The 20,768-nt window shown below is 33.8% G+C and overlaps 1 protein-coding gene across 6 annotated transcripts in view; it reads right to left on the bottom strand.

Annotated features, from left to right (window-relative positions):
* Positions 1-20,768, bottom strand: part of Faf1 (Fas associated factor 1) — a 481,980-nt gene that overhangs the window by 152,470 nt on the left and 308,742 nt on the right. For all 6 annotated transcript variants that reach the window (XM_004869274.3, XM_087214744.1, XM_021247907.2 and 3 more), the window contains 4 exons: positions 10,653-10,748; positions 2,423-2,549; positions 1,446-1,509; positions 348-429 (listed from right to left, as the gene is read on the bottom strand). In XM_004869274.3, the coding sequence (XP_004869331.1) occupies positions 348-429; positions 1,446-1,509; positions 2,423-2,549; positions 10,653-10,748 (369 nt within the window). The remainder of the gene's footprint in view (positions 1-347; positions 430-1,445; positions 1,510-2,422; positions 2,550-10,652; positions 10,749-20,768) is intronic.

The following is a 20,768-nucleotide window of genomic DNA, read 5'->3' as shown; positions in this document are numbered from 1 at the left end:
AGAATATATCAGCCTATAATGTTAGATGAACAGTCATTTTAGGAAAAACTGAAGGAAAAATCCTGTCAAGAACTTGCCATTCATATATGTGGAAAGAATATAAACATACTGCTTGGTTCCTTGTAACCAGATTTAACCTTTCCTCTCTGTAAGACAACCAGCAGTACCCCATTATACTAATGCCCCCACTGAAATGGGTATCTGGGTGAAGATTAGGTTAGTAGATGAACCAGAAACAAAATCAAGTCTAACTTCAAAGCAAAACCAGAAAACATTAAGGATTGCTTCAGGCCTAGTAAACCCATGGGATGCAGTTTTTTAATCAGAAAAGGTGAGATTGCACTTACATCTCGGGCTTTCACGTAGAAGGCCTCTTGAAAAGCAGCTTCTAATGAGCCAATAAAAAATACAGGATGGCAGTCACCATATCTATAGAAAAAAATTGAGTCTATTAAGGTACATTTCAAATTCACTTCAAAGTTTCTTAAGCCTAATCAATGACATTTAAATGTTGGAGCTAAAGTCTACCATAGATCAAACATTTCTTTAAAAGCATGGATGTGAGATTCAACAGTTTTCAGAATTCTTCTTAGCCAATACTATTTCAGAACACTGGAATTTTATGTATAACCAGCAAGTGGATTTAATAAGTGCTCTAAAGCCATACCATTTTTAAAGATGAAATTTTTAAAGATAAAATTCTTGGCTATTTACTTTCATTAAGATTACACTATTATGTTAGCCTTAACTTCCCACTTTGTTCATTTATTTGGGAATTGCAACAGAGAAGGAGGAAGAGTTCTTGTAAAGTTTGTATATTATATTACATCAAAAAATAACACTAAAGAGAAATATAATTTATTCTAAAATTGAGGGTTAAGTATTAATCCTCATATTTAAACATCTTGGAGACTCCTAATGATGTAGTTCCAGCTGGCCTTGAACTTGCAGCAATTCTCCCATCTCAGTCTCCCAAGTGCTGGGATTACATACCCAGCTTATAATAGAGTCTTAAAAGAAGAAATTCTAAAAACTCCAAAATAAAAAATTAAATGAAAAAATTCACTTACATTAAAAGATTTTAAATTATCCTTTTTATTTAATATTATTTAAAATACTTTTTGTTTATCTGTCGTAGGATATACTAAAAATCAATATCCTATATCTTAGTCCTTTTGGGAACATATAATCATGACAATAATCTATTTATTACATTTTTATAATATAGAGTAGGTTGAATATATCTCTGAAGTGGTATAAATGGTTTCCTAGTTATCTCACATAGAATAATATGTATTTCCCTATAAGGACTACATGCATTGATAATATACTTTTTGAAAGCTTTAAGGATAAATTTTAAATATTCTATGATTAAAATTGTCCCAGAAAACATCACAGTAGCATAAAAGAACATCAATTTTATATAGTTAATGTCCTAACCCTACCTTGAAGAAAACTCTGCTGTAAATTGTAATAAGGCATCTCCTTCATTTTCTGCGTTTTCTGGCACTAAAAAACAAACAAAAGAAAAAACAAAAACAAAAAAACCAAAACAAATAGACACAAAAAACAAACCACATAACATCTAATCCCACATATAAGAAATATATTTAATCAATAAAGAGGAAATAAAATCAAGTTATAGCTTCTGTGATATATATGAGGGGACATTTTAACACAATATACATTAGAAGATTTCATCAAACCAAAATCAAAAAGAACCTTTAAAATATTCCAACCTCATAAATTTTGGAAATCAACAGACACAATCCTGTTAAGCATCTAAAATATGTGCCAGTTGTCAAAATTTCAATGTTTTCTTGAAATAAAGATTTTATAGTCAAATTATGTAAAAGGATCTGAAATTAAAGATCTCATTAATTGAAAAAATTGTCAAATTTAAGTAAATATTACATCTATTTTCTGTTCACAGCATGGATTTCTCTAATTTCATAAATCAAATGACCCACTTATCGATTTTGTGGTTGCTTTGCATACAGCATTGCTTGTTATTCTATAATATGCATCTCCTGAGTGGAAGAAAGAGAAATGGCACATTTACTTTACACATTTTCCTTCCAAACATGGGTAACAGTGAATGAAAAAGTAATATTACTATTATTTCTGATATGATATGGGAACAAGTACCAGTCGCAGAAAGTACAGGTCTTTGTAGGCTTGGAGTAGGGAGTCAAAACTCATATAAAATAAAATGCTCTGAGATTCATTCCCATGAATGTTCTGAGAATTCTATTAGTGCATTAGGAATCTTTGGGCTTCATAAAAATCAAAACTCAAAAGGTTTTGGTTCTAATGATGAATGTCAATAAGGGCCAATAAGAGATTTTTAATGTCACTGTTGTTTCTACCTTTGTGTCCTAGAAGGGAGTAATACTGGCCCCAAAGAGCTATTAATACTCACTCATTGGAGATTTTCTCAGGGCAGATGACGCCATGCCGAATACTTCTCCATCATCCACCCCAAATTCTGAAGCATCTTCAAAGTCATCTCCATCGCTATCACTAACCATATGAACATCGGTGCTTTGCTATTCAAGGAAAGTCCTTATTAGATTCATAGTGACTTTAACATATGAAATTCTAAGGTTATGAAACTGTAATAGGACATTAGTGTTACAACAGTTTTATCAAATATGAACTCATTTGCTAGAGTTAAGCTTAACAGTTTCATTTTAAGGCTCAAATACATTTCTAAATTTGCTGGGAAATCCGTAAACCTAAGGTTGGAGACTGACAGAAAATGAAGGCTGCTAACCAACTCAATGAAAACAGGAATCTTTTTTTTATCCCTAGTCTATAGATAGGTGCTTAATAAATGAGGAAAAGTGTATAACTGCAAAAATCAAAGACAAAGCAAGCTATGAGTTTCTCATAAAGCTCATACTCATCTATGTTTAGCAGGTAGAAACAATGGTAGCATTTTCAAACTTGCCATTTCCACACAGGAGGGCTTCTCAAATTTCTCACTAGTAAAAAAAGATACATATGGTACCTTATCCTTAGTGTTGTTGCAAGAAAACATGAAACACTATATATGAAAGTTCTGGGTGAAAGCAAGGTTATTAAACAAGAGATGTAATAATAATGTTTCAATTCAACAAGCATTTATTGAAAATTTACTACATGCTGGACACTGACAAACATGCTGTTTATTTTGTTTTCAGCAACATCAGTTGAAGCTTATGTATTAAAAATGTTAGCTTCAGGGCTGGGGATTTAGCTCAGTGGTTCTGCTGCCTGTCTCGCAAGCGGAAGGACCCGAGTTTGATCCCTGGTACCAAAAAAAAAAAAAAAAAAGTCACTCTCCTTGGGCCGGGGATTTAGCTCAGTGGTTCCACTGCCTGCCTCACAAGCGCAAGGACCCAAGTTCGATCCCCAGTACCAAAAAAAAAAAAGCAAAAAAAAAAAAAAAGTTAGCTTCAAAATAGAAACAAGGATAGTATTCTAGGTTAGAATGAGATTTCAAAATACTGAGATTTAAAACATTCAACCTGGGTTGTAAGTACTGACACTTATTTATGCTTTAGGTGAGAAGAGGATCCAAACAAGATACATGGCTAAATGTCTGTCTGTGCTATGATCAATAAACAGACTATAAAGATTATTTAGTAATAAAATTTTTATTTTTAAAAAAATATGGTGCTATGTACTTAAGTTATAAAAATAGGGAAACTATTTGATCCTTCAGAATCAAACTCAAAGCCTAACTTAGAGATGAATATTTGCCTTAAAAGCATTAAAACAAACAGAATCAAAATCTTATAAAATATAGCTGTAAGGAATATTAGAGATGAGCTATTGAATCACAGATTTTAAAGCTGAAAGGGATCCTGGAGATCCTTCTTTCAACTTCTTTCCATAGGGTTACCTCTCTTTCTCAGGCTCAAACAAAATATTACACAAAATAATATGTAATGTATAACACATAACATAATGTGAATACATAATGTATAAAAGTATGGTTGCTATGGTTGAAGGATAGGGAATATAGCTGGTGTACCTTGGAAGGATCTCAGGATACCCTGGAACAATTTTAAAACTACTGACCCAGTGAGTCTGGCAGTTCTAAATAAGGAAGATGAGATATTTACTCCTTTTGACTTAGTATGGTCAGCATTTCCTTTCCAGATACAGCCAAGCATTAATGCCAAGAACCATATTTTCCCTTTCATTGCTAAGACAAGCTTTTTAATGCTTTGCACAGATAAGGTAGTAAAGATGCACTTGTGAGGTAAATTAAGGAATGGTTCTTGCTTTAAGCCATTTTTCCAGCTATTCTGATTTTACCACTATTTCTTATAAAAACATTGATTCTACATGCAATTCTAATCCTTCCTTAGTTGTTTGTTCTCTACAGCCAAGCTCTTTTCCTGGATTAAGCTATTTAACATCTTAAAAATTCATAACCTTTTCTCATTTTAAAGCAGTGAAGGAGCCTTCTCTGCAAAGCAATACACTTACTAGGACAACTGCTCTTGAATTGCCTTTATATTTCAGGCTGTCAAATATCTGGAACACTAATTTTCTTGTAACTTTGAGGCTTAGTCAAACAGGTAAAATCTCAAAATCTATAAGGTACATCATGTTTCTTTACTGTGCTGATCAGATTCCCAGGAAAGTAGAAAACAAAGGACCAACATAACAAACCTTATATCCTCTCTCAGCTAGACTATCATCTCAGCTATCACTTAGTCTTGCCTAGTGTTCACCCCTTGCTTTGAGAGAAATCAGGTTAAGAGGGTTGAGAGATACAGTGCAGAAAAAAAGGGAAAATTCCATATAGTATATTTTTAAATTTTCTCACTCCTTTTACCTTACTGTTCCATATCTCCTCTATCTAAATTCAGTTTCAATCAAATAACATCCCCTTTCCATAACACTACTACTTCATACTACAACAGTAACTTTAAGTTTCTCCATGTGTCCCTATAACCTATTTTTCATTTTCCCTTTGCAAAGTATAGAATATCTCAATCTCTTAAAAGCCCAGAAAATGAAATCCTACAAGTACAAGATCTTTAAAGGCAGGTATCTAAAAAGCAGATTTTGTTGAAAAAAGTATATTTCAAATATGAATTATTGAAGTATCTGCAAGAATGAGCTACTTAATTATGTATAAGGGACTCCCAATCTCTTCACATTTTCTTATCAGCCATCTAACAGGTTAGGAAAAGCTTTTTCTAAAAAATGAGATAAACAATCCTTTTTTCATTAATGTTTGCTGATGAGAATAGATAATCTCTTGGTATCAGTCATGGTTGTCCTAAAAATTCTTTGAATCCAGAGAGCTATTTATTTAGAATTTTAAAAACAGCTAAAAAATTTGCGACCCTTTTTTCGTTGTTTATTGCATTCATTTATTCCCTTTATCATTCAACAAACATTTACAAACCTAGTCTGTACCACATTGTGTAAATCTGTGTGAAAGATATAGCCTGTGCTCTCCCTAGGAGCAATATACAATAAATACAGATATCTGTAATCATAATGATGGTAAGTGTTATGACACATAAATTCAGAAGAAAGTACCTAACTTATCCTGCAGGGGGTGGGGTGGCTGGTCAGGGAAAACTTCCTGGAGGAGATGATAACCAAACTGCTTGAGACAAAAATTTAGAACTCTTAGTGGAATTAAAGAGAGCTGATAATTGAAGCAGACATTCCTTTCAGCATATGTTCACCAACTATTTATGTTGAAGCACAAGTTTAAAAGAGTGGGAAACAAGGGGCAGGGGATTTAGATCAGTGGTTCTGCTGCCTGCCTCGTAAGCACAAGGTCCCAAGTTCGATCCCTGGTACCAAAAAAACAAAAAAAAAAAAACAAAAACATCAACAATAAAAGATAAGGCAGAAGCTAGGCATGGTGGCACATGCCTGCAATCCCAGATACCTGAGAGACCAAGGCAGGAGAATCTTGGGTTCAAGGCCAGCCTGGGCAATTTAGTAAGACTCTATCCCAAAATAAAAACGTTATAAGAGCTGGGAATGTAGCTCTTGCTACCATGCATTATCCCCAGTACTTTAAAAAAATAAAAAAAGGCTAGGTACACAGAGATCAAACATGGTTCCAGCTTTCAAGAAATTCCCATTCTAAAAGGAAGATATGCAAGGCCCTGGGTTCAATTCCCAGCACTGGCCCCCCCCCCCCCCCAAAAAAAAGAAAAGAAAAAAAAGAATAATAATTATCTGTATGAATATCTCTGAATCTATAGCTGTATCTATATTTTTCAATTGCAGAAGAGGTAAGAGATGGAGAGATGGCTGTCAAATATTAGAAGCAAATTGAGAGAAAAAATTCACTAAAATTTACAGAATCAGAGTGGCTGACAAAACTTTAAGTAGGTTTAGGAGGCTAACGATTCAAGAAGAAACAACAGTGACATTATATGAAACAACCAAAGAGGTTTGAATTTATAATCAGAAGAGGTAGGGTTGAACATTATATTATTTTCCAGATAACTTTGAGTAAGTGCCTTCATACTATAGTTGCAGATTGTGACTAATACTAACACCAAAAGTGCTGTGAAAATTAAAGGACATAACAGCATAATATATTATGAAAACTATACCACTGGCTTTAAAAGTTGAATTCAGTTTTAGTCAAAGAGAAGGAAGAAGTCCACTGTGAGTTAAGCAAAAGATGAACTGGAGGTGTGCCTTCGAAGGGGATTGTGGGACCTCAGGCCCTCTCTCTTCTTTCTTCTTTATCATACACAATGTGAACGGCTTTGTTCTACCATGGACTCCCAAGCCTGATATGCTGCCTCATCACAGGCTCAAAAGCAAGGTGACCAACTGATCATTGACTGAAATCTCTGAGTTTATTACCTCAATATTTTGTTTCAGTAATGGGAAGCAGACTAATACAGTAAATTCCATCTTTTTTGATAATAGTGAGGTGATAACTTATTTTGATCTAAAATCTCCATTTCCCTGATGGTAAGTGATGTTGAATATTTTAAAAATATACTTGGCTATTTCTATATCTTCCTTGAGAAATGCCTATTTAGGTCCATCGGGGATTTTTTTTTTTTTTTTTGGTACCAGGGATCGATCATTGGGGATTTTTAATTGAGTTATGTTTTCTTGGTATTGAGTTGGAATTCTGTATTTTTGTTGTATATTAATCCCTTATCAGCTGTATGGTGTACAAATGTTTTCTCTGAATCTATAAGTTGTCTTTTCACTGTATTATCTGTTTCTTTTGCTATGGAGATACTTTTTAGTTTGATGCAATCCCACTTAACTACTTTTGTTTGTTGCCTGTGCTTTTGTGATAAAAATTGAAATATTTTTGTCCAGGACAATGCCACAGAGACTTCCTCCTGATTTCACATAGTATAGTTTTGTGGCTTTAGATCTTATGTTTTAAGCTTCAGATCTTATTTTTATATGTGGTATGAGATATGCATGCAATTTCAATCTTCATTCTGAAACAACTATCCTTTTGCTATTGCATGTTCTTGGCAAAATCTGATCTTATAAATTCATGGGTTCACTTCTGGGCTCTCTTGTTCTACCGGTCTATGCATCTGTTTTAACAAGAGTACCATGCTGTTTTAAATATAATAGCTTTATAATATATTTTGAAATCAAGTAGTGTGATGTGTTTAGGTACAATATTTTTTGCTCAGGTGTGCTTTTTCTACTTGGGGTCTTTTGTGATTTGAGAAGTTTTAGAATTTTAAAATATTTCTTTGACAAACATCATTGGAGTTTTGACAGAGACTGAATTAAATCTGTTGATAAATTTGGGTAGCAAGGGCATTTTAATAATATTAATTCTTCAAATCCATGAACATGAAATATCTTATCATTTGTTCTTAAATTTTTCAACAATGTTTTATAGTTTTTAGTGTACAGATTTTTTTACCTCCTTTTTAAAATTTACTCCTAAGTATTTTGTATTTGTGTATATAGCTACATAATATGCATATATACATATACAACTGTTCTAAATGGATTTTCATTTCTGCTTTCGATAGCACATTGTTAATGTATAGAAATGCTACTGATTTTTTTAATGTTAATGTTGTATCTTGCAATTTTATTGAATTCATCTATTAGTTCTAACAGTTTTCTTTTTTTGGAAGGGGGAAGTAGGATTTTTAGCGTTTTCTACGTACAAGATCTTGTCCTCAGCAAACACAGGCAATTTTGCTTCTTATTTGGACACATTTTATTTCTTTCTCTTGCCTAATTGCTCTGTTAGGACTTCCAGTACTTTTTTCTTTTTCCAGTACTGAAGACTGAATTCTATGACCTCTGAGTTACTAGTTTGCTAAATTGCCCAGGCTGGCCTCAAACTTGTGATCCTCCTACCTCAGTTTCCCAGAGTGCAAGGGTTACAAGCATGAATCACCATGCCCAGCTTCCAGCACTTGTTTGCAAAGAGATAAGAGTAGGCATCCTTGTCTTGTTTCCGATTTTGAAAAGAATGTAACTTTTCACCAGTAAATATGATGTTGGCACCTGGGTGTAGTGCATACTGGTAATCCCAGTAGTGTGGGAGCCTAAGGAAGGATTATAAATTTGAGCCCAGCCTGGGCAACTTAGCAACCCAGCAAAACCTTGTCTCAAATTTTTAAACAGAACTGGGAATGTAACTCAGTGTCAATGCCCTGGATTCTATCCCCAGTATTGCCCTCCTTCCCCCAAAATGTATGATGTTAGCTGTGTGCTTGTCATGATTGGCCTTTATTTTGTTGAGATAATTTCCTTCTATATATAATTCATTGAGAGCTTTTACCATGAAAAGATGTTGAATTTTGTCAAATGTTTTTTATTAATCTATAGAGATGATCATGTTTTTTGTCCTTAATTTTGGTTAATGAGGTGAATTCCTAATTACAGATTTAAATATATGAAACCATCCTTACATCCTAGGGGAACATTCCATTCAATCATAGAAAATGACTCTTTTAATATGCTATCATATGGTATACTACTATTTATTGGGAATTTTTACATCTATGTTCATTAGAGATATTGGCCTATACAATTTTCTTTTATTGTAGTATCCCTGTCTGGCCTTAGTAACAGGGTAATGCTGACCTTGTAAAATAAGTTTGGAAGTATTCTCTCCTCTTGAATGTTTTGGAAGAGTTTAAGAAATCTTGGTATTAGTTCTCTAATGTTTGGTAGAATTCAGCAATGAAACCCTGGGGGCCTGTTTTGTTTTGTTTTTTATGGGAAACTTTTTATTACCCATTCTTTATTTTATTACCATTCTTTATTTATTACCATTATTCTTTATTGATCTGTTTTCCATTTCTTCTTGATTCAGTCTTGGTAGGTTGTATATTTCAAGAAATGCACCCACTTCTTCTAGGCTATCCAGTTTGTTAAAACAGTTCAGTGAATGCCCCTACCAGCTCCTTATCCACAAGAGGTATGTTCAAAGACCTCTAGAGAATGCCTCAAATCTCAAATGGTACCAAACCCTATATACACTATGATTTTTCTCTATATCCATACACAAATTTAATGCCTTTTCCATCTTAACTAAGCACTTATTATGCACTTAACTTTTACAGTTTGGGACAACAGCAAAATCCCCATGATTTTCCTTTTTCATAGTTTTAGGAAAAGAAGATTCATTCTTTTTCCTTCTTTCGTCAAGACATTTATCTTTTCCCATAAAGGAAATATTTTATAGCTTCTCTTACTCTGTTCGGTTGATTTGGTATAAAGTGTAGTATAAATTCAATGTTTTCTTAATGATTTTCTGCCTAGATGATTTGTCCATTGGTGAAAGTGGGGTACTGAAGTCCCCTACTATTACTATTTCCCCCTTCAATTTTCTTAGTATTTGTCTTATATATTTAGGTATATACGTATTTTTAATGTTATACTATTTTAAAATCATGGTGCTAACTTTTCATAGCACATAGTAAGAGCTCTATAAATACTTTTTAAATGGAAAAATGGTAATGTCTCTATTCTCTTTAATTTTTTAATTAATTTTTCAAAAGATCAGAGTCAGGCCTGGAAATACTACCTGTAGGTATGGAACAGAAATAAGATACTGTCTTTTAATATCCTGCAGGTTCACACATCACACAGAGGCATAGCACATACATAAGCATGCTCAATCTTATCTGCCCCTTTGGTTTGTTTTTTCCTTGTGTGTATACTGTTATCAGTGTGTTTTTTGCATTATGTCATCATCACTAGTTTACTCATCTATCATCCTTAACTTTGAGCACCCTGGGATAGGTATAGCGTTATTCATCATCCAATATCAAATAGTATCTAGCTCATAGAAGGTGCCTCACCCAATGCATTTAAGGATCTCCCAGATCAAACTTGTTAAATGTACTCAACTACATCAGCAGCAGAAAAAAAAAATTTCCTTGTCAACCTGACAGTTCTAAATAAAAATCATTTTAAACATTTGTTTGAATTCTGTCTGTTGAAACATGAAACTAACAGAACAAGAAGGAGCACATTAACAATAATCTTGTATGGAAAGCTTCTGCCTTCAAGAATTTACTGAGACTTTATTCACGCTACATTAACTTTACCAATTCATTGCTGTGGCAGATTAAAAAAAGAAAAGAATAGGAAGTGTTCAGGTAGGTGGAGGACACAGGCCTTCTGTTCAATGAAAAGTGGGCAAATAGGCTTACCTCTTCTGACTGCTCCCGAGTCTGTGCAGGTGAAGATCTTCTTCCCACAGAGAGTCGGTGGCAGGGATAAGAGAGCCCTGACTCAGCAAGACACATCTGCACAAAGGAGATTCCAGCATTTGTAAACAAAATGTTTCACAAAAGAATTTTACTTTTCAGATACTTTCAATTTTCCCACTACTTTTGAAAGTAGATTAGAAAGCTTACTCTGGTAACCTGAGTATATATTATACTATCAAGATGGCTTTTAAAATTTTAAGTTTTTTCACATTTGAGATAATATGGTCATCAAGGCTAACTATCAAGGTGACAGACTGGAGCTCTAGAAAACTCTAATAGAAACATAAGGCAAATCTATACCCCCAAAGTGTATTTCTATTTTCTGATTACTAGGATAATACCTCAATTTCCTAACTCTCAGGGTATTAAGAGTACCTGGAGGAATGTATGCTGAAGGCATTTAGTTTGTTTCTAATTTTAACACATAGTTACAAAGTCCTTCAAGCTTTATCTGTATTAAAGCACAATTTCATATATTGTTAAAGCTTATAAACTCTAATACTTGTAAAGAATCTAGCATAGTACCTGGCACACAATTTGTAAATTTAGATAGCAATAATAAGGATTATTATTATTATTATTAAAAACACTATCAAAAGAACTTACCTCACTTAGCCAAAACAATTAAGGTACCATATTTTTTTTTCTATTGAAGTTTATAGTAGATCAGAACTATTAATTTGGAAATTTAAATTGTTTGGGTAAACATAAGCAAATATGACTTAATTTTAGGTTTTAGAAATACCAACTGATTTCTTCTCAAGCAAAAGGTTCTAATAATTTCTGAAAGATACATTTAAAAATTTTACATGTTCCAATCTTAATATTCCCTATAGAAATACAAAATAAAAGTATATTTAAAAAAAATGGTCTAACCCAAGCAATATTATATGCCAAATATTCATTAAAATGATAATTTTAGATAATATTATAGCAGTATTACAGTACATGCTATAAAAATGGCATATCCTGTACCAGGCATTTTGTTCTCACATTATTTTAATAACTTGTCTATATAAAATTATTTATATTTTATGTCACTTTTACCTACACAGAAGAATTAAAATAATATCAAGATTGGGATATTGCTCTGTGGTAGATCACATGCTTAGGATACATGAGGCCTTCCCCAGAAAGAGGAGGAAGAGGAAGGAGAGAGGGAGAGGAAAGATGCAGGGGGTAGAGGAGCCACATATACATGTATTTAATGCAATCATGAGGTTAGCACATCCTTTGGCAAGTTTTTGAGGAATGAATTAAACTGATATATGAGGAGACCTAAATATCTGTAAATTCATAGGGACCAGTACAAAAGAGGGTTAGCTATTTTAGAATTCAAACATGCTTAATCAAGTGAATTACAGTATCTTGAGACAAATGTTAGAACAGAAAATGTTCAAATGGGAAGGGGAAGAAGGGAGGGGGGAGAGGGAAAGGAAGGGAGAGAACAGGGGTGAAAAAAATGTTTGAAAATAGGAACAAAGTTTTGTAAAGGGAGAGGGGAAGATGGATTGAAGGAAAAGGGAGGGAATGGGAGAAAAAAAGAATTAAAATATTTCCTATGATGAATGTGATCATTATATATGTCAGAAGTGTACCAATAAAATTAAGTTAAAAAAAGAGAAAATACAAATCTCACATACATATCCAGATATGTTCAATCATGTGAAATATGTGCTATGTTTATAAAAGTCATATTTTTGATTATTTTATTTTTGTTTAGTGTGGTTAAAAGTTTGTTTTCTTATTTTTGCACTTTAAATGGTTTGACATTATGCTTCACAAAGGCCATAAGGCCTGATTATTAATAAAAAATTTTAAAAATGAATCAATTCTGGCTATTTTATTCAACCATCTGCATCAATATAATCATCATAATTGCTCACTTTATTTCATTTTAATGCAAATAAATTAGATAAGAAGCATAGGCCACATTTTAAGCCATATTACCTTCACAACATTTTTCACTTGGAAAAAGTCCTTCTTCCTTACTCTGAAATCCTCTGGTAATGAAGTAGTAATGATGGCAAATATCATTGACAATCAGAAGCAGTATGGAAAAATGGAAGGAGACCTGAACCAGAAGCCAGAAGACCTTGATTCAAGAGCTGCCTCATCTACTGATCTTAGGAAAACCATTTCTCTTCTAGGCCATAGTTTTCTCATTATTGACTGAGGGCAGTAACCTCAGACCTGACCACCCCACTGGACTTTTATTCAAAGGGTTAAATTTGAAAAGGTAAGTAAAAGCTGGCTTTGACACTGCACAGCAACAGGCAGAAGAGCTGTTATCACTGTGGTGATCATCATTTTTAGGTCTTGGATGAGAAGTATGGTGTGAGGAAGTTTTAGGTCTTGGAAAAGAGACACAATGATTAACTTCTGAGTCTACCTTTACACACAGTCAAGTAATGTGTAAATTAAAAGGAAGGGACACACCCTTGAAGTTGCTAGAGAAACACTCACTAGAAATACACAGTGCTGAAAGTGGGCTCCTCAATGGGTTTGTTTCCATGGTCATCATCATTAACCTTCCCCCAGCTACTAATCATTATTGAAGAGAAGAGAGAAGATGGAAATTCTTTTTCCTTTCTCTGTGACTGATCAAGCAGCCCTCTGCATTGCTCCTAATTTCAAATCCTACTAATTACAATGTGCAAAGAAAATTAAAGGGTCAGGAATTTGAGTTATCATTTGCCCAACACTGATTAAATATAAGGCACATGTCTGTCTTAAGGGAACATATAGACCAGTTGGGGAGACAAAAGATGCACACAGAACAGGTACAGAAAAAGAAATGTGAGTATTGTGGTAATCTTCCCATCACAAGATTGCATTTAGCCAACTACAATGAAAGACTGAACTGTTTTCAGAAGGTATTCACGGCCTTCCACTCTTTTTTTCAGGTTTAGATTTTAATTCTTTAATTTTCCATTATCATAGATGCAAACATCCAAAAGTTTCACAAATTCACAATAAACAGGTAAAAATACTTTTATTTTATTATTTAATCCCACATTCCTCAATAAATGTTATATATCTGGGAAAATAAGCTTATGAATATCTGCAAGCATGGAGAGGTTGGTGGAAGGAGTAAAACTGTCATGTTTAAAATCTCACTGGCTAATTGGGTCTATGAAAGCAAACTCCAATGCTATTTAACAACATAACCTATTACATTTTGAATCTTAAGATGATGACTGTTTATATCAATGATTAAGCTGAGGGTCAACTGATGAGATAGCTAAAAGGAAGAATGGGATTTTCCTCTGCTGTCACAGTCCCATTGTTATGTAAACAGTGACAAGCCATTAAAAAGCACAGCCAGCCTGAATTTGGAGGTAATGGGCAGGACCTCCTGGAGTAACTCCAAAGTAGAGTCCAAGTCCAGTTTATTGAGCTGGGTCTTTTATGGACAGGGTAGGGGAATTAGTGGGACAAGCTTGGGTGAGGTGATGGGGAAGGGGCAGGCTTAAGGTTAGGGGAGTGAGAATGGTTGAGTACAAGGGTATAGCAATGGGTGCTGTGACACAGCAGGTGGGACAGGTGTGTTGTATCCTACACGTTGTCTTGTGTCCTATGCATTGTTTCTGGGCTTGGGAGGAGTGAGCTGCAGAGGCTGCAGGATGTAGGAACATGCTGTAATTGTTCTCTGAGCTCAGGAACTCTGGGCAGCTGGGGTGAGTGGCAGATGGGGGTCAGACCTATCACCTGTATTTGTACTTCTCTCTCTCGCTCTCTCTCTCTCTCTCTCTCTCTTTTTTTGGTATTGGGGATTGAACTTGGGACCTTGCTCTTGCGAGGCAGGCAGTGGAACCACTGAGCTAAATCCCCAGCCCTGTACTTCTCTTTTAATATTTGCATTGCAGCTATTTTGTGCATGTCTTATTTCCTAACTCCTTTGGAATATGGATTGGGTTTTCAGCGTCTCACATCTCTTCTGGTATCTAGTCCAGTCTTTGTACAAAAGGATAACTCAATAAATGTTTGTAATATAGAGAAATAATAGACTTTTAGAGTGTAACCTTGAGAAACTGACACACTGACCTCTTGTGTGAGAAATTATAGTGACTTTATCCAACAATGATGTACTTATCCTGTGTTCTGTGATTTCCTGGACAAAAATGTAACTAGTAGTAATGTGACTTTATAAAATGTGACTAGTAGTAATGATGCTTCCATATAAAAATGCACATAAATTCAAATACAATTATTTCATGAAAAGGGATGGTAGACCAAGGTGGCATTTCTATTTCTAAATTAATATCAAATGCCTGGAAGATTATCCTCTAGCTCTAAGATGAATCAGTCATAACAAAGAGTTATTAATTTATTCCCACCTATTCATTAATATACATGCATCAATTTACCAGTCAATGTATCAAAAGTAAGAAAGTATTCAGGGTAAAAATGAACATAACTCCAAACCCAAGAGATAATGAATACACACTAAAACACAATTTTTTAAACACCAAAAGTGAACCAGTACTATGAAAAAGGATCTCATACAGCCTTTCCCAGCAATCACATTATTTATCTTTTGTGACCTAGTTAAACTTTGTTGTGATATATAATTTATTAACTATTAACCCCTAGGAACAAAAAATATCCAATAAAGTCTTTCTACACAAAGAACAATGATCCACATTTGAGTGAATACCATAAATTTAAATCTGAAATATACTGGAAGTTAACATTGGACCAAGCAATATAACAAATGAGAATACAAATAGTATTGGTAAGTCAAAGATTAGAGGACATAACAATTCCATCAGGAGCTTTACTTGTAAGCACTACAAGAGCATAGAGTTCTTTAGTTCTCTCCTAAGCTTATCACTAAGAAAAGTGTCTGAGAATCCCTACAATGGGGAAAAAAAGTCCGAGATTAAAATAAATGCTTCTAAAATATATGGTAATCAAATATGAGTAGTAGCTTAGTAAGAACATAAAAAATAGAAATTATAGGAAAGATACAGAATCTAAAAATTCTATGACATTTGCATACCGAAAATATATAAATTTAGGTTTCACCCAAAATAACCTATCAGAAAAGAAGAAACTGCTTTATATTTATTTACAAAAGTTCTCCTACTACAGCCTGCTTCCTCAAATACTTTATTCTGAACTACAATACACTGTCTAGGAAAGAAATTACCCTGAAATAACATCAGTCAACGATATCTCAAGTGTGTACACAGCGTATCTGGAAGAACTCATTAATAAAGAAGACAAGATATTATCAATTTCATGATTATTCCAGGATATGACCTCACAATTGCAAGCAGTGAAAGCTCTTGTAAACAAGACTTTAAATAAAAGGCACTTTTAAAATTTATGATTATACATCTATAAAACAAATGAAAACTAACAAATACATGAAAAAAACCACACATTTGTCCTAATGATAAACAGGGACAGTATCAGATTAGTACTTTCTCAATGAGGTAGGAATAAATTTGAGTTAAATATGGGTAAAGCAAAAAGAAAATTCCTAATATCCAACAAATATTTCTTTTTTTAGTACATGTTTGCAATGCATAATGATTACATTCTTTATTGGTAATTGGTAGATGTACATGACACATCTTCTTTTCATAGCTCTTCCTCTCCTCCTGCCCCTCCCTCCTTCTCTTGGTCCCATTCCCCTTTCCAAAAGATGTGTCTCCAGGCTGGGGATTTAGCCCAAGGTCCTGAGTTCAATCTCCAGTACGGGGGGTGGGGTGGGGTGGGGAAGAGGTACCTCCCTGTTTCCTATTATTTATCATTTATTTTGCTCTTAATATATTTATACTTTGGGTTTCTCGTGTTCAACAAATACTACTTTTTAAATTCTATAAATGAGTACTTGTGGTTGGGATAAAATGTACAAAAAGAGTATGATATGCTGATTTAAAGTGGTGCTGAATATCCAACAACTTAGTGTAAAGAAGATATAGTCTATAAAATGTGAATACTGGTGATGATATCAAAATGCACATAAAATTCAAGCTCAATTATTTCATGAAAAGGGATGGTGAACCAAAGTGGTATTTCTATTTCTAAATTATAATTATAACTAAATTAAATTATAATAATTTTCTAAATTATTTCTCAATTATTCTTATTTAATATTATTGTTATATAAGTATATATGTCTAATTAAATAAATAAGCCAATTTGAGATGTATCAATTGTACTCTGTCAATATGAAAGGTTTATATATTGAAGCTGGTCAAAGAACTCTCTTTTATATAGAAGGAATTGTACATTATTTTAAAAATAAGGCTACATTTTTAAATAAGGCTACAAGCAGTTACAGGAGGCAAGAATTCACTCTGATTGGTCAACAATTGAAATGTAATGAAGGTAAATAATTTTTAAATTAGACATGAAGAAAAATGACTAAGGTCAAGTAAATTTGCTCTATTAAGTAATTCAAGGAAAAAGTAGGCACTCAATATTTGTTAGCAGCAGATAAGTGAGTGTAGTATGGACTTTTTTTCTTGATTAGCATGTAGTAATTGTAAATGTTAATGGGGATACTATGTGATATTTCCCACATGCATATAGCATGTACTGATCAAAGCATGTAAGTACTTTTAAAGTCAGAGTGCCTTGAGTTCAAATTCACTTGTACTACTCACTCCAATCAATATTTTACATCTGAAATTATGTTTCTTCTTCTATAAAAATTTATATTACCTTCCTAACAAGCTGCATCAGTGAGCTTTCCCACAGTGAAACTCAATACCCAAAATCCACAACTTAAAGGAGAAGAGATTTAATTTGGCTCACATTTCAGAGGATTCAGTCCATGGTTAGCTGGCCCCAAGGCAGAAACATCATGGAGGAAGGGCATGGTGGATCAAACATACTTAGTTCATGGCTCCCAGGAAGCAGAGTGGGGGAACAGTGTCAGAGAGAAAAGGAACCATATATAGTACCCAAAGTCATGCATCTATGACTCACCCAGACACACCAAAAAGTGTGCTATACTAATTTGCTTGGTGTTTATTAACTCAATCAAATTAACACATAATGATTGACAATCATGTAAGCTTTCTGTTAGAATGGCTTAAATGAGAATACATCTGACAGAAGCAGATATTTCACTGTTGAGTGGATACTCTTAAAGCCCACTTGAAGTTTTACCTTTATTTTCTTGCAGGAAGTATATAGTACTGTATTAGACACAAGGTTCTTGAGATACTTTCAAGAGCCCACAAGGTCAAAATTATTTCATAGTAATATTTAGATGGTATTTGAATGTTTCAGTGTTTTTTATACTGATGTTAGAAAAGCAATTGTGGGCAAATCTGCTGGTATCTTAGCACAAATCAAGATGGTGGCATCAAACTGTGTTAAAATCTTCAGTGCCAGAACTTATTGTAAAAATGTAAGTTTTATTTAAGAATGTCCCTGTTGAATCAGTAAAAATCATTTTTAATTAGATCTTGACTCAATATTTTAATATCCTATGTGACAAATGAAAAGTATGCAAAAAGGACTGTTACATACCAAAGATGATGACTATGTTGAAGAATAAGCATTTGTGCAACTGTTTGCATTGTGTGCTAAATATCCCCCTTGTTTTTCATGAAACACCATTACTACTTAAATGACTGGCAGAAAAACTATGGCTACTTGGATTTGGCAGATTTTTTCCTCCAATAAATGAAATGAGCCTACCACTACAAGAAATAGGTCTGACAGTATCAATTGTCAATGACTAAAATTTGAACTTTCAGATAAAAATTAAAACTTTGGAAACCATCAGCCATCATGAGCTTGACAGCTTCTCAACACTTAAAAGACTTTTATGATGAGAACAGTGGTGATATTAACAGATACCATTTTTGATATTATATAATGAAGTGTATTAACATTTAGAAACTTCATCTAACTCAGAGGATCAATAGTCTCCAAATGAAAAATGAATGCATAATATAAAATTATGCATAGGTGAAGAATGTATTCAAAGTGTGAGGCAGGCCAATGGATCTTACTATAACAAAGTCTAAAAAAGTATATTAATAAGGCTTCAGATTCCACATTGAAACTGTTAGGAAACTATCACTTATAAAATTCTACTTTATTAGCAAAGAAGAATATCCAAAATGATATGGGAAGACTATTTCAATTACAGATGTGTGTAAGGCCAGATTTTCAATATTTCAATTAAAACAGTATATTACAGGATAAATACAGAAGAAAGATATGAGAATCCATTTCTCTTTATTCTTTTTGGTACCGGGGATTGAACTGAGGACCTTGCACTTGCAAGGCAGGTGCGGCGCCGCTAAGCTAAATCTTCGGCCCCCACTTCTCTTTTATTAAGCCAGATACTAAGGAGATGTGCAAACAACATATATAAAAACAATGTCATTTACCTTATTAAATTTTAAGGAAATATGATTCTTTTCATTTTAATTTTATTTATATTAACTGCAACTTATTATCTTAACCACTGTGGTTGATCACAGGCTATTTCTGTTAAGTCATTAGTAAAATCCAGTATTATTATTTTAAGGCTGGCCCTCAAGGTGTTTATAAGACTTTTCTTAATTCCAATTTCTTTTAAAATATGAATTAGTTCCCCAAAATATTTTTCATTCTACAGTCAAATTGTATTGCTCTTCTAAATATGTACCTGTTGTGTGTCTTTGTTCCAAATTATTAATGATAAAGACTAAGACATTTTAGTGTGGAAGTTAGAAGACCTGAGTTATGGGGCTTTAGGTCAGTCATTAGGAATTTTCCTTTTGTAAAATATGGGAGTGACTCACTGAAGGACCTCTCGAAATCTTTTCAGCTCTAATGGGGTACAATCTTAATACATCACTGAAAAGACTAAGTAGGCTCCTTGCTTTGCATGTAGCATACCTCAGACAAGACTGATACTCTAGCTTTATTATATGTGTATATTTTTTAATAAATCAATTTGTAAAATGTGACCCTCTTGTGTTTTAAAGAGAACATTAATAAAAGAAAGGTTTTTTTTTTTTTAGTTCTTTTACTGGTACATTTTAGGTATACAATTCGTTTACATTTATCATTGGGTGTTTGTACCTGTACACGATGTATCTTGGTTCTTATTTTTTTCCCCATTACCTGTGCGCCCTTCACCCCCTCCACCCTTCCCTAGTTACATAGATTTCATTTCCATTTTTTTTCTTTTCTCATAGTTTTTCCTTTCTCTCTTTTCCTTTCCCCTTCCCCTCCCTTCATTCCTTCGTCTTTGGACCTTTTTTCCTATTTCAAATTATCAATTATTCATTTTAATCATTTTAACCCTTGTTTACATTATCAGTTTCTCACACTAGAGAAACTATTTGGTATTTACACATGTGTGTCCTATTTATTTCACTTAAGAGGATGGCCTCGATATACATCCATTTAGCTATAAATGACTCTAGTTTTTCATTCTTTATGGCTGAGTAGTACTCCATTTTATGAAAAAACCATATTTTCTTTATCCAGTTTCCAGTTGATGGGGACTTGGGCTGCTTCCAAGCTTTAGCTATTACAAACTGTGCCGCTATGAATATGGGTGCACATATATCACTATGGTATGTTTCTTTTAATTCTTTTGGGAAGATACCCAGCAGGGGAATAGCTGGGTCAAATGGGACCTCTAGTCCTAGTTCTTTGAGGTACCTCCATATGTATTTCCACAGTGGTTGCACCAGTCTACACTCCCACCATCAGTGGAGCAGGGTTCCTTTCTCCCCACAGCACCACTAGCATTTGTTATTGGTTGATTTCTTGATAGCAGCCATTCTTTCTCGGGTGAGGTGGAATCTCAGTGTTGTTTTCATTTGCATCTCTCGAATGGTTAGTGATGCTGAACATTCTTTCATATATTTGTTTGCTGCTTTTACTTCTTCGTCTGAGAAATGTCTGTTCATTTCAGATGCCCATTTTTGAACTGGGGCTTTGAATTTGGGGGGGTCTGATCTTTTTCAATTCTATATATATTCTAGATAATAGTCTTTGTCTGAGGTACAGCTGCTAAAAATTTTTTCCCATATTGTAGGTTGTCTGTTAGCTCTGCTGGTGGTTTCTTTTGCAATGCAG

Source organism: Heterocephalus glaber, unplaced genomic scaffold (assembly GCF_053883595.1).
Source record: "Heterocephalus glaber isolate CG9 unplaced genomic scaffold, H.glaber_assembly_v1.0 deba00001451, whole genome shotgun sequence".
NCBI lineage: Eukaryota > Metazoa > Chordata > Mammalia > Rodentia > Bathyergidae > Heterocephalus > Heterocephalus glaber.
This window is presented reverse-complemented; position numbering and strand designations above follow the sequence as displayed.